The sequence below is a fragment of the Pelobates fuscus genome, chromosome 4 (assembly GCF_036172605.1).
Source record: "Pelobates fuscus isolate aPelFus1 chromosome 4, aPelFus1.pri, whole genome shotgun sequence".
NCBI classification, from domain to species: domain Eukaryota; kingdom Metazoa; phylum Chordata; class Amphibia; order Anura; family Pelobatidae; genus Pelobates; species Pelobates fuscus.
Genome location: NC_086320.1, coordinates 332,459,008 through 332,474,038, shown reverse-complemented (window position 1 = coordinate 332,474,038; position 15,031 = coordinate 332,459,008). Strand labels below are relative to the sequence as shown.

Genomic DNA, 15,031 nt, shown 5'->3' with positions numbered 1-15,031 from the left:
GTAATCAATAATTAATATTAAGTGGCTAATAATTTGTTTCCAGTTCAACATACAGATGTTTCATTTTAAACAATAAATCAATACGATACTTGAGAACACAGCTGGACTTTTACCTTTGGAAACTTTGACAGGTCAATATATCACTTTCTTGTTTCACACAATCTTTGTACTTCCAACATTTGTCAAGAAGATCAATGATTTATAAATAATAATAATAATAATAATAATACTAAACATGTCAATCTTAGTCTAGAGATTATAGTCATTATTTCCCACCAGGTGAGTCCATTTTCCATATGAATTTGAAGTCCCTTATTTGTTGGATTTTATTTTACTATAACTGTTTTTCTTTTTTTCCTTCCTACCTCTTTTTCTCACTTTTGTTTTGTAAGCCATTCATCTTTTTTGATTGAAATGGGTATATGTCAAGTTGACATGCTGTGCCTTGTTTAACATTGCCAAATAAAATGCAAATTACCGAAAATATATATATTTTTATTATAAGGTAGGTAGTATAAAATTATGACTACTGTTTGTTGAACATCCATTACTTATTAAAAGCAAATGTAAATGTGAATGTGATTTAGCTTTATAAATGTTATTTTGAAATGTTTGTTAATTTCATTATAAACATGACAATGCAGAATTCAAAAATTTTAGCTCTCAATCTCTTTGATACATTTGCAACTCAACTATATAGCATAAAAATAAATCAGACCTGATATACAATGAGTTTTGAAACATAGTGCATATCATCTCCTTGCACAATTATAATAGCAGATAAGAGAATTGACACTGCTTTCTATAATTTTCAAATCTGAATCAGATCATATAACCTATGTGTTGTCTTTGCACGTTGTTACATGCATACATCACGTGAGAGACACCATGTGTATTCCTTCAATACTCACCCTACATTTAACACAGTTTTTTTTACTAATGTGAGAAGTTTTAAAAAATCAAAGTGAAATTGAAGCACAGCTAAATTGGAGAAAATTTCCATTTCAACTACTTTGAATTTAGAGTTTTAAAATGTGTATGGAATCCAGCCTCAACTGTTGATTATACCTGGTTTAACCAATTAAAGGAACACGCTAGTGGCAGAGCATATAAAGGAACACTATGGGCTAACTCCAACCCCCATAACAATTTCAAACCTGAAACCTGTGTCTTTAGACTTTTAATAGATTAACCTCCTTTCCCTTCAAACTGTGTAAAATAGTAAGCTGGTCTTTCTAAAATAAAATACAACGTCCGTGGAGGACGCACACGGAGATTATTATGTAAACACAAGCCAACAGTTGCAATAACATTGGACACATTTTTAAACTGAAGTATGACAATTATACAGTAAAGTAATAGAAGATATCCCTTAAGATTTACCATTATGTCCAACTATTTATCTCAACGGAATGTAAGAGCACAAAGAAAACACAGAAGACATGGAGCCAATAAAACACAAGATAGTATACACAAAACCAGTAAATAAACAGTCCAGAAGACAGTGCACAGATGTACAATCATAAACAGGCACTAACAAACTATTTGTAATTTCTGGACTCTGAAAAAGTCAAATAATACTTGTTATATGAAAGTATTCCTATGGTGAATCTGCAAATGCCAAAACAGTGCTGGTTTGGGGTTTTCATGGGCCTGTAGTTCAACATTTGATGGGTTTAATGAGAGAAGTTAAACCTACAATTCCATCATCATATTAGTTATGGACTAGATGTGTGACATATAGTAATCATACCACAGGTCCACAGACCTCTGGACTCTTCCTTTTGTGTGATTTTAATGTTTTTATATGCAGCTTTGAGGTAACCACATGAAATCCAGTCTATGTGCAAATTACATGTAAAAAAAAATGTAGTTAGTAAAAAAAAAAAAACTAATAATATTATTAACACTTAGTGAGTGCAATCTAACCCTGGTTCCATCATCCAGTAAATAGTAACAATCCAAAACAAGAATTTATAGTCCAGCATATCCCTTTTGGTGAAAAGCCCTCAATGTTATTGAGCTTCCACAGCAAGCAACAATATTTCAGCATTAGTGTAGGCCTTTATCAAGCATCTACACTAAGGTCAAAATGTTGCTCCATGCTCATTACAAGTCAATAAGAGTAGTTGCAGCAGTCTATTTCATAATAAATTAACAAAAAGGGAGACACGAGCTTCCCCTTGCAAGCTCTGCAGGCAAGCGAGAAGCAGCACACGTTGCTCTATGTTTATTGAAAGTGCACACTGACAAAAGATTTAAAATATGCACAGATTTTACATTAGGCAGTCCAGAACAGAGTTCTGGGCTGCCCACTTCATATGTGCCAGGAGAGTAAACAGCCCAACATCCTCATGCAAATTAACTTACATTTTTGAATAGGAAATGGGATAGCAGGGAACAAAAACCTGATTATTATTTCCAGGACTACGGGTTCTCTTTAAATATTTTCCATGATAAAATGTGTTATCTGAAATCAATGGAAATGCCATAGCTTTATAACTATGCTGGGAAGTTTGTCAAATTTAGAAATAATTAATAGTTTTGTTACAATAATTTTATTTTTTTTAACTTTTTGTTCACATGTACTTCACAGAGCTCTTGTCACTTTAACAATTCATTCTATATTCATCCTAATAAACACATCTAAAGTGAAACTTTGTTAAACCAGTACCATGAATACTTTTTGTCCAACATAAAAAAGAGAGAGAAAAAGCCTATATCCAACACTGTTTAACAAACAACTGAACATCAGAATGCTTTAGCCACTGTTTGAACGTAGTGATGTCCCGAACGGTTCGCTGGAGAATAGTTCCTGGCGAACATAGCGTGTTCGCGTTCGCCACGGATGGCGAACATATGCGGTGTTCGGTCTGCCCCCTATTCGTCATCATTGAGTAAACTTTGACCCTGTACCTCACAGTCAGCAGACACATTCCAGCCAATCAGCAGCAGACCCTCCCTCCCAGTCCCTCCCACCTCCTAGACAACATAAAATTTAGATTAATTCTGAAGCTGCATACATTTTTTTATTATTTGTATTATTATTATTATTTTTTTTGTGTTTGTGTTTATTATACATTATCCCCCATAGCCAGTAACCTGTGTTTATTATACATTATCCCCCCATAGCCAGTAACCTGTGTTTATTATACATTATCCCCCCGTAGCCAGTAACCTGTGTTTATTATACATTTTCCCCCCATAGCCAGTAACCTGTGTTTATTATTCATTATCCCCATAGCCAGTAACCTGTGTTTATTATACATTATCCCCCCATAGCCAGTAACCTGTGTTTAATATACATTATCCCCCAATAGCCAGTAACCTGTGTTTATTATACATTATCCCCTATAGCCAGTAACCTGTGTTTATTATACATTATCCTCCCCATAGCCAGTAACCTGTGCATATTATACATTATCTCCCCCATAGCCAGTAACCTGTGTTTATTATACATTATCCCCCACAACCAGTAACCTGTGTTTATTATACATTATCCCCCCATAGCCAGTAACCTGTGTTTATTATACATTATCCCCCCGTAGCCAGTAACCTGTGTTTATTATACATTTTCCCCCCATAGCCAGTAACCTGTGTTTATTATTCATTATCCCCATAGCCAGTAGCCTGTGTTTATTATACATTATCCCCTCATAGCCAGTAACCCGTGTTTATTATACATTACCTTTCCACAACCAGTAACCTGTGTTTATTATACATTATCCCCCCATAGCCAGTAACCTGTGCTTATTATACATTATCTTCCCCATAGCCAGTAACCTGAGTTTATTATACATTATCCCCCCACAACCAGTAACCTGTGTTTATTATACATTATCCCCCCATAGCCAGTAACCTGTGTTTATTATACATTATCCCTCCCATAGCCAGTAACCTGTGTTTATTATACATTATCCTCCCATAGCCAGTAACCTGTGTTTATTATACATTATCCCTCCTATAGCCAGTAACCTGTGTTTTTTATACATTATCTGGTGTAACAGTAGTGTACATTTAAAAAAGAAAAATACAGGGGGCTTGTTGTCACCTTTCCGGGACCCTTGGTGTTGTACGTGGCTGGGTGGAGGAAGAGACCTTCAATGGCATCAGTGAGGACAAGGAATGGGACATGGCTAGCTTGGTATCCAACATTGTGCAAATGGCGAGTTTGCGGTTGTGCAAATGGACTGTTTGCGGTTGTTTGCGGTGCGTTAAACGGGGAGTTTGGTCTGTCATTGTGAAGCGGGCGTAACCCTTACACTACCTGATCGATACATCATACCTGATGTTTTAAAACACATTATTCCAAACAATTTAGGAATGTTAGGTGATTTATGCCCTTTATGGATTAAAACCAGGCTCTGCACCAACTATGTAATTTTCCATGGGAGTTTTGCCATGGATCCCCCTCCGGCATGCCACAGTCCAGGTGTTAGTCCCCTTGAAACAACTTTTCCATCACTATTGTGGCCAGAAAGAGTCCCTGTGGGTTTTAAAATTCGCCTGCCTATTGACGTCTATGACGGTTCGCTGGGTTCGCCCGTTCGCGAACATTTGCGGAAGTTCGCGTTCGCCGTTCGCGAACAGAAAATTTCATGTTCGCGACATCACTATTTGAACGTGGTAATGTCAAAGTCGTAAAACCAGGTTCAAATCCTGATAAGACCATCTTGCCAGTAAGTGGACAAGGACAACTCACAATATATAGCTACCTACCTCAAATACTCATAGATTGAGAGCTTGTTTTGACAGGGACAATATCCCCTTTCTATAATTGTAAAAAGCTGTGGAATATGATGGCTCTATATAAATGCCAATAATAGAAATCTGGGCATGGTGCACATTGAATCTACACTGTCCAAAGTGTTTAATTACATGCACATTGTCTGTTCTTAATGAGACAATTGAAGAAGTGTTTTATATGTGCTCAAACCAGTGAGCAATGGCCACCTTCAGTTCCGTATGTTTTATGTTTTAGAACTGTGAGAGACGGAGTTATTTATTGAAATAAGAATTGAACAGGAACTTAGAGTGGATTTAAATTGAATTTCTAATTTAAGGCAAAGATAGCTGAACTGGAAAAATTATCCAAGTCAGCTTCCAGTTTGGCTATTTTGGAGTATGATTTGAAATTCACTCTCACTCCCTGACAATTCTCACTTTGGCAAATAACCTTGTAAATGTCTGTAGTATACATTAATATGGTTGTAAAAGCAGTTCCACATCACTAACCATGATACACTGTTCTAAACATGTTTGACACTGTTGCACATAGAAGGCTTATCAATAAATTGCAATCTTTAAGTTTGGATTCCAATATTGTTGAATGGGTAAGGCAGTGGCTGGGTGACAGGCAACAGAGGGTTGTAGTCAATGGAGTATATTGGGCTTGTCACCAGTGTGGGGTAACTCAGGGATCTGTACTTGGACCCATTCTCTTTAATATTCTTATTAGTGATATTGCATAAGGTCTTGATGATAAGGTATATCTTTTTGCTGATGATACTAAGATATGTAGCAGGGTTGATGTTCCAGGAAGGATAAGCCAAATAGCAAATGATTTAGGTAAACTAGAAAAATGGTCAGAGTTCTAGTCCCATCTGGCAGACATGCTACAGAGAAAGCGATCATCTACTCAGGGTCACCAACAGGAGGTGGATCAGCAGGCCTCTACAGCGCTGAGTGTTCCTATTGGGGGGGTACTCACCAGGTCTACAGGCATGCAGACAGCTCTACCAACCTGGCTCAAGCGGGCTGATGATAACCTCACATACCTTACAGAGGTAGGGGGATAGGAATCGGGCCTGGGCCCAGAAACTTATGGATCTCTCTGACATTGCCACCCAAGATGACGCCTGCAACATACGTGAAACTTCATGAATAGTCTACTAGGCCTACTGGAGCTTGTTTGGACATTCACCCTGGGACCTTGCAGATGAACGCAGGATGCAAACTTGCAGCTTGGGAGTCGGATGACTGCATGAAGGGCTCCGTACCAGCCTCACTCAATTTGTTTTAATCTTGGAGTCTCTTTTCAGGGTGTCTCCTGTTTTATAATCTTTTATACTCACTTCTACACTCATAACCTCATTTAAACTAAGTCTCTTCTAACTTTTCTCATTGTACAAGCCCTCCACTGATCATCTTGTTTTATTTTGTTTTATTGAAAAGAAAAAGTACAGTTTTTTTTTCTATGTGATGAATCTGTTTAATGCTATTTCTAAAAATGAATGTGCCTGTGATGCAACCTTTGTTTTTACTATGCACATCAAAAATAAAGAATTACATTTTTTTAAATGCTAATATTAATAGGTGTATGCTACCTACTAATTCTTTATTTATTTAGCTAAGAGGTTCTCCAGACATCTTTTGATCTCTAAGAGATTTCTCAAAAGAGAAAATAAAAGACATTCATTTCAAATACAACACATAACAGTATGCTTACACTACTAGAAATAAATATTTTGAAAATGAGCAGATATAAGTAAAATTTTTTATAAACTATCCATTTTATTTAATTTAATAGAATATATTTTATCTAAAAGTAAAATAAACAAATACAATTAATAACTGTAGATAGATAGATAGATAGATAGTTAGATAGGAGAGCGACAGAAATAAAGAGGACATTAGGAAAGTTTACTTCCTGTGAAATTAATATTATGTTTACAATCCTCCAAATTTAACTAACTTTGGCTATTTTGACCTTAAATTTGAAATTAACTTTGACTCATCTTAAATTCTCACTTTAGTGAATAGCTCTTTAAATATTGCTATTGGCTCACTGTCAATCTTTGCAAACAAACAGCATAGCCATAGAGAACACAGAGAGAGGAGGAGAGAAATAGCACCGTTTGCCCTGACTCTGCCGTACCTGAACTCTATCATGAGGTAATTTACTGACAGGTAACGTAGTGTAAGTACGAGTGATGGGCCTATTTTGTGTGTTTGAGGGTTATACACTAAAGCGAGAATTCAAAGTGAATTTAACATTTAGAATAGCCAAACTGGAAGCGTAGATTATTATTCATTATTATTATGATATTAAATAGCACCAATTTATTTTACAATGATTTACAATGACACAGGAACAATAGATTGGTGAGGACCCTGCTCAGACGAGCTTGCCGTATAGGGGCCTTTTTTCCCCCCAATTCAGTTAATTTAACCTTAAATTTGAAATCTAATTTGGATTTACATTGAAGTCTCATGTTAGTGAATAACCCTGTAAATATTTAATATTAATTTAAAGAAACCAGAACATCACATTCACATGAAATAAAGGTTAACATACGTATAAGTGAATTTCAGTGTTTATTCAATTGTATAAATTCCAGACAAGTAGCAGTTCCCCTTTAATTTCCATGGTATAGACACATATTAGTGTAAGTAATGCACTGTGTACATTACCCTTTAACAGTATCATAGCCATGGAATATAACAAACGATTAAGCAGATGTGAAGTTACTGGGCCAAAAGTGAATTTAATGCAGCAGCTAAGTAACAGGCAAAGCTTTGCTCCTCTACTTGACATTTCTTGATCCACAAGATAGATAACAAAAAAAACATCTGTCCTTTTACTGTTAGATTAGTCACTTTGACTCATGTTTAGCAGGCTCTGTATCATTTATTTTCCATTGTTGATAAATCCATGTTACAATAAAATGAACATTCCCTCTTTAAAAATGAATTACAATGGGGGGCGGAGTTAACTGCCGAGCAGGAAAGTCGCACAGCACATGGGCTCCCGCTACACTAGCCAAAAAACTATAAAAAATAGCTGTTTTCCGCCTCTAAACCGGCAACCTCTTCGGCTCAGGAGAGAGACAGGCAATTCGCCATCAAGATGGGGCGCAAAACGAAGAAGCCCAGACCGGATAAACCGAGACAGGGCCCCAACATTGCGGAACTCTTGCGGCAAACTCAAGGGGCATCTGGGCCCAAAATGGCCGCCTACCCTGAAACCTTCTCTGAATTCTCGGATGACTTCTCCTCTGGGGAGGAAACGCCAGACCTACCCCAGATGGCGGCACCTCAGCCGACTGTCCGGGTAGCAGACACCTCACCGGTAACAACGGAGGTCCTTAAGTCCCTATTGGCCGACCTTCAAAAAACTCTCCAAACGGACATGGCGTCCCTCCGGGCCGACATCCAAGGCCTAACGGGAAGAATCGGAACTCTGGAGGCAACTACGACTACCCACACAACACAGATCGCTGCACTACAGCGAGAGGTGCAAGACCTCAAAAGCCAGAACGCAAAGCATGAGTGCCAGTTCGCAGCCATAGAGGACGCACGGCGGGCCCAAAACTTAAAAATCAGAGGCATCCCGGAAGACATTCAGGCCGCGGAGATCCCGCATATGCTAAGGCGGCTACTAACAGCTCTGTTACCGCCGCGACAAGCCAAAGCAGCTCAGCTGGACGGCTTCTTCCGAGCTCCGGAACCGGCAAAGGCACCTACCATGGCACCCCGAGACCTCATCATCCGCTTCCAGCACCACAGAGACAAGATGGCGGTCGTCGCAGCAACCAGGGAATGCTCCCCTTACAAGTTTGAATCGATGTCCCTCTCGTTCTACGCTGATCTCACCGGAAGTACACTCGCTTGGCGCCGGTCTTTCAAGCCATTTACAAAGCTGCTACAACAGCAAGAAATGCCATACAGATGGCTGAAGACACGTGCCATATGGCTCCAGAAGGGTGAGACCAACTACACTATAAGATCTCTGGAAGACGCGACAGCTCTACTACCCACCCTGGGCCTGCCTACAGACTCTCTTCAACCTACGGAGAACCTGAAAGAACCTACTCCGACTCACCAGTGGAACCCTGACCGAGTAAAACCCTTTGTCCCACGCAGAGCGGAACGGAACCGAACGGAGGCTACAGCAACCTGAAGCAATCCAGCCCTGATGTGGACTCTTTGTTAACCCATTGGACTATCTTCATTTTGTTATTTTGCTATGCATTATTGTGTTTCCTTTTTTATCGTTAGCTCCTCCATATAATGTTACTAACTGGACGAGACACTACACCCTACATCCACTGACTGACTGACACTTAGCCAAGATCCATCCTCTCCCCCCCCCGCCTGATAGGAGAACGACAGGATACGAGCGACAACATAAGGCCAGGCGTAACACACACAGCGAGATAGAACAGGGCAGGACCCTATGGTGTAGGGCACCTACCCCATGCAATCTACTCACATTAAGGTACGGCCCGCATTGCTCCACACACAAACCCCGACCCGAACAGGGACCCACCGCCACGACTGACCTCAGACTAGCTAAAGGCTCTAACGGGCCGAGGAACCCAACCGAGTAGGCGAGTCCCCAGCACGGAACCGGGCACTCACCCCTAGCCACGAGATAACACGTACGTGACCGAGACAAAAATATAAAAAGTGCGAGTATTACCTGGCCACATAAATGTAAATTGATATTGTTGAATTAATCTCAGGCACAAGCTGTTGTGGCTGTGCTATGCTGTATGTTCCTCTTTGCACAATCAAAATAAAGAATTTAAAAAAAAAAAAAAAAAATGAATTACAATGTGTCTGTATTCGTTGGAACACATATTCAGCTTCTTTAAAGTTACTGGTTCTAATCCTTAAAGGGTTACTCCAACCACCATGATCACTTCAGTGAATTGAAGTGGTCATGATTTTAAAAATCTGTTTGTGCAAAGCTGCACTTGTGTGTTGGTGTATACTTACACCCTTAGTACATGTAACTATGGCAGCCTGGAATCCGGCCTGCCTAATATCAACTATGTGCATTAAATAGATCCATCTTCAGAGCATGCCAGCAACGGGCGTATTTAGCTTCCATTTGCAGGCAGAGCCTGCAAGGGGAAACCTGAATACCCTCTCCCTTTTTCCTTAAATGTTCTAAACCCTCCCGCCTCCTTGTCTCCTCTCGCCACTCCTTCCCTGTCTCCTCTCACCATCTTAGCATGTGCTCTGAGCTGTGAAACGTTCCAATCACAAGCTTCTCTATGTGAAGCCTGTGATTGGACCACGTCAGGATGTCGGGATTCCAGGTAAGTAAAAATTATTTGTTGCAGGTTTACTGCAAAATGTGTGTGTGTGTGTATTGGTATTTATCTCTGATAAAAGATCTTATAATAGGAGGTAAGTTCCAACTCTATAACTAATATCATGCAGCTCTCCCATGTGTAGATTTGTGTTAATATTCCCAAATAACAGAAAGAATCCCTAAGGGCACATGAGAAGAGACTAAAGACTATAAGCGATTAAAAAACAGACTTTCCAGATGGACATTTCTGTTATCTGCTATCAAGGAAGCAGTGAGTCAGAGTCAAAGTAAAAGATAGTAAAATTATAGTAAGGCAGCTAAGGTCTCTGTGGGAATATGAGAGCCAAGGATTAGGGATCATTCCGTGTTATGATCAGTAGAGTGGGTTAAGTTAGACCTCTGGAGAAGCTGCGTACAGCCAGTTAAAGGGACACTACAGGCATCAAAACAACGTAAGCTTAATGAAGCAGTTTTGGTGTATAGATCATGCCCCTGCAGTCTAACTGCTCAATTATCTGACATTTAGGAGTTAAATCACTTTGTTTATGAAGTCACACCTCCATGCATGGGAATTCCTAAACGCTTTCTGTAAAGTGAGACCAAATGTCTTAAACTTCCTTTATTACACAGTCTGTTTAATTTAGAATTTCTTAGCTCATGTTCTGATAATAGCCTTCTAGACCCCGTAGGAGCCTCCTGTTAGTAGTTAAAGCCTAATTCATAGAGCAGGAGATAAAAACTTCTAAACTAAGTTAGCTTCTGATTGAAATTAACCCTTTTTTGCTATGTAGGCTGTGTCATTCACAGTCAGGGTAGGTGTGTTTAGGAATGCTTGCTGACTTAAACAAAAAAAAGTGATTTTTGATGGCAGATAAATGAGCATTGAGACTGCAGGGACATGGTCTATACGCCAAAACTGCTTCATTAAGCTTAAGTTTAAGTTTGGTCTGATGCCTATATTATCCGTTTAAGTCTCATCAAAACTTCTAGTCCTTTGAAAGATAATTTGTGACAATGCCAGAAAGGTCAATTACAGATTATGAAAAAAAGATTATAAGGATTCTGAGTGGTTTAAAACAAAAAGCAGAAGACTCCTTTGAGTGCAACGAGATATGTATTGACTGATAGAAAGTAAATTATCACATTGCCTGAATTTCAAAGATTCCCTGCAATGTGTCCAGTATACATTGGATGTCTTGATGTGTTCAATGTTTACTTACATGCATCCAACCAACCTTGAATGAAATGACAAACTGTGAGCCCTTGTTGCACTCAGTCAATCACTGTTGCTTAGGACTGGGCAGATTTAGAAGGATAATGTGAAAGTTAAACTTACACGTTATAATGTCTATGGATGAGTAGGCCACAAGAGCATCCGTTTAAGCTGCTTTCTTTAATCCCTTAAGGACACATGACATGTGTGACATGTCTTGATTCCCTTTTATTCCAGAAGTTTGGTCCTTAAGGGTTTAAAGGATACCCTCCTTGTCCCCCTCTGTCCCCCATCCCCCTTTACTATAATTAAATATAGTAAAATTTTACTTTTATTCCAATCTGGAACTGCTGGCTCTGCCCTCGATCTGCCTGCTTGCCTGACATCATCAGAAGTTATGATCTGAACCAATCATAATGCTTTCCCATTGGATTGGCTGATAGTGCCAAAGAGGAAGATCAAGGGCAGAGCCAGCACAAGCCAAACACACCTCTGGCCAATCAGCATCTCCTAAGGCATCTATTGGCTGTAATGTAAACACTGCCTTTTCTCTGAAAAAACTGTGTTTACTACAAAGAGTGTAAATGGAAAGATTATATTCATTAGAACAAAAACAATAAGCTGTAGTTCTTTTGGTGACTATAGTGTCCCTTTAACTACTAATAAGCTGCAGTGTTATTTTTTTTAAGTTAAGTGCATGTATGCAATAATGTATGTGATACACCATTGGTATGTGGCTGGTGAGGAGTAATGGCACACATCATAAAAAGTCAATACCACAAAGCAACATGAAAAAGTATAGATAATTGCTTTACGTTCTATAAGTGTCACATTGTTCTTCTTGTCAGTCCACTTATGGAAGCCATGTGGTTTCTATGTTATGGGTGTAATGCTGGTGATATGTTTTTGGTGTTTTGCTTGTGGGTATGTGGTACGGTGTCAGGTGGGTACAGTAAGTGTAGCATTGGCTGTTATGGGGTCACTGCTCGTATTGTGGGTGCTATGTTATGGCTGCAATGTAGTGCCATATGTACTATGGATCAAATGGAGGCTGGATGCTCTGAATAGTGTATGTGATGAAGGTGTGTATGTAGTATGTGGGACCATGCCCACAAATTATATGTTTTGTCTGGATGCCATGTGCCAAATGGTGTATGGCTCTTGTTGAACCACATCAGACATCAAGCATCAACAATTATTTACTAAAGTTAGAATTGTTGGGAAATTCAAAGTGAACTTCAAATGTAACATTTGAAATGTAATATGTTTTTAAATTCAACCTTATATTGTACCATATAATGTATGCAACTGTCTACAAACCTGTTACATATACATGTATATAAAGGGAGGAGTTCCCTCAAGCTCATCACTACAAATTTCTTAGTCCAATAAAAAAGGTAGCAAAAGGAATTCTTCATTATTCTGCATCTACGTACACCACGGCAAATTAACACTCTCTAAAAGAGTGCTATTCAGTAAACTCAGAATGTTAGCAAAGAAAATCAGAACTGGAGCGAAAATATCTGATCAGTAAAAACTCAGCAACAGTCACCGCTTGGCTATTTTAGGCTCAATCTTGTAGTTTGGATTTATTTAGCTAAAATTTGTAGTTTTGTGAATAAATGTTGAAACATTTTTTACATTTTGTAAAATTCTGTAATGCATGTTTTTAGCAGCAGTCTGACACAAGAGACACATGTGTTGGACTGAAAAACATCAATAGTCACATATGGTGAATCGCACATTGCACAAAGTAAAATGTTATTCATACATTAACTCTCAGTAACACTATAAAGGATGCATGTTTATTAGTTACAAATAACAATGCCAGTGTGTGTGAGGTGCACTGGGGTAAGTGTGTTAGAACCCTTTACATGCCAAGTGTGTGCCAAACACATTATTTAGAACTCAAACAATTAGTGCTTTGCACTTTTTAACCCATTTTTTTTTCAGCAACATGTTTTATTGGGCCTGAATAATCCTGAAACTACAGGGATTCAATTTTAACCCCATAGGTACCAAACCTTTATTAGTACACCCACTGTGCAACAAGATCTTTGAAAAACCAAAAATGTGTGCTGCTCACTTTAATCGAGTAACTGGGTTCATCAACAGTACTGGAAACTGTCATCTATTTAATAAACACAAGTTCACTTTTTAACCCGTTGTACTCTCTGACTGCCACTTCCAGTTCTCAAAAGTTAATCAGCAATTCTTAAACTTGTGTAGAGAATACTTTGATGATAAGAAGTGTCAGTCAATATTTGTTGTGTATTAGTGGATGATTCACAGAGCTACTTTAGAACCTCTTCAGACCTTAGAAACCTTAGATTAGAACCTCTTCAGACCTTAGAAACAAAAATATGCAAATTCACCAAGTCTGTAACAAGAAGGCTTCGAAGTGTTAAGATACACGATGAGATAAGAGTACAGCACAGAACATACAGACAAAATAGCAGCCACTTACATCATGCACAACCAGCCATATAAACGGTACAGTGTATTTCTCCTTATAGTATCAATATAGAGTATCACTATAGCTCAAGTTACCAGTAAGTATCACCTTGTTTGACAGAATCAAAGCAAGACAGTAACATACGACACACGATGTGAATAGTTTTACCTACCATAACATAACAATTATTGACCCTAATTTTATATTAATTACATTGAAAGCTCCTACTGATTAGCAGGTAGGCAAGCCACAATTTATAAGATGTAAAAAAGAAATTAGTACTGAATAACGTTTTCTAGAGATCAGTAAGCCACAATTTATCTAGATGTAAAAAAAAAAAAAAAAAATAGTACTGAATAAAGTTTTCCAGAGATCAGTAAACCACAATTTATCTAGATGTAAAAAAGAAATTAGTACTGAATAAAGTTTTCTAGAGAGCAGTAAGCCACAGTGTATTAGATGTAAATAAATCAGAACTGAATAACGTTTTCTAGAGATCAGCATGAATCATTTCATACTTAATTTCAAACTTAAAGAGAAAGGATTAATATTGTGAACAATGCAAGCATCAAAAACATGACACATTTGTATTAACATGTTCAATGCTAAAAAGTCATAAAATAATCATTTTGTTTATAAATTGCTGAAGAATTAAGTCCTTTGCCATTCTTACCTTGTTGGCTGCTTGCCATGTGCAGGATTATACCCAAAATAAAAAATGTGGGGCATCCTTGTAGTGATGATGTCTTTGCCATTGTCAAACCCATCAAAGATAAAAAAAAATTATTGGAAAAAAAAAATTGAAAAGAAACCAAATGCTTTTTTTTGTGTGTGTCAAGTTTTGTACTTTATGTTTCAAAAGAAACTCCAGTTTGTTTGCAGATGTTGAGCAGAGTAACTTGTGCCAGATAAGATGAACGTTACCATTTCTCAAGGTCAGAATTCACAGTCCTGTAGTCAGTAAGCACACTCCAAGCACTGACCCAGAGTGTAGTGAAGTCAGAATTCTAGATTGTGTCCACCTCTGTAACATTAGCCAGGCACGCCTCCACTAGTCTGTCACAGAAAGAATCACAAGGATCCTGGAAGATCTGAGATGGATTGCATGTGTTCAGAAACTCTCTGGCATCACTTTTTGCAAACACACATGTCTAATGAACACCATTTCCTTTAATGCTCCTTACATTCCATTAAGTTTAAAGAAGTTTGTAAAATCTTGTCTAGTAAACAGAAAAATAATTAAAACTAATAGATGAGCCACTTTATTCGTTTTATTTTGTCTGTTTTCTGTAATGTTCACTAACAATTCCTATTTAAA

At 38.2% G+C, this 15,031-nt stretch overlaps 1 protein-coding gene across 1 annotated transcript in view; it reads right to left on the bottom strand.

Annotated features, from left to right (window-relative positions):
* VWDE (von Willebrand factor D and EGF domains) overlaps positions 1-14,598 on the bottom strand; it is a 103,580-nt gene extending 88,982 nt beyond the window's left edge. Inside the window, exon 1 of the mRNA XM_063452412.1 lies at positions 14,387-14,598. Within this exon, the coding sequence (XP_063308482.1) occupies positions 14,387-14,480 (94 nt within the window). The 5' untranslated portion in view covers positions 14,481-14,598. The remainder of the gene's footprint in view (positions 1-14,386) is intronic.
* Positions 14,599-15,031: the final 433 nt, after the last annotated feature.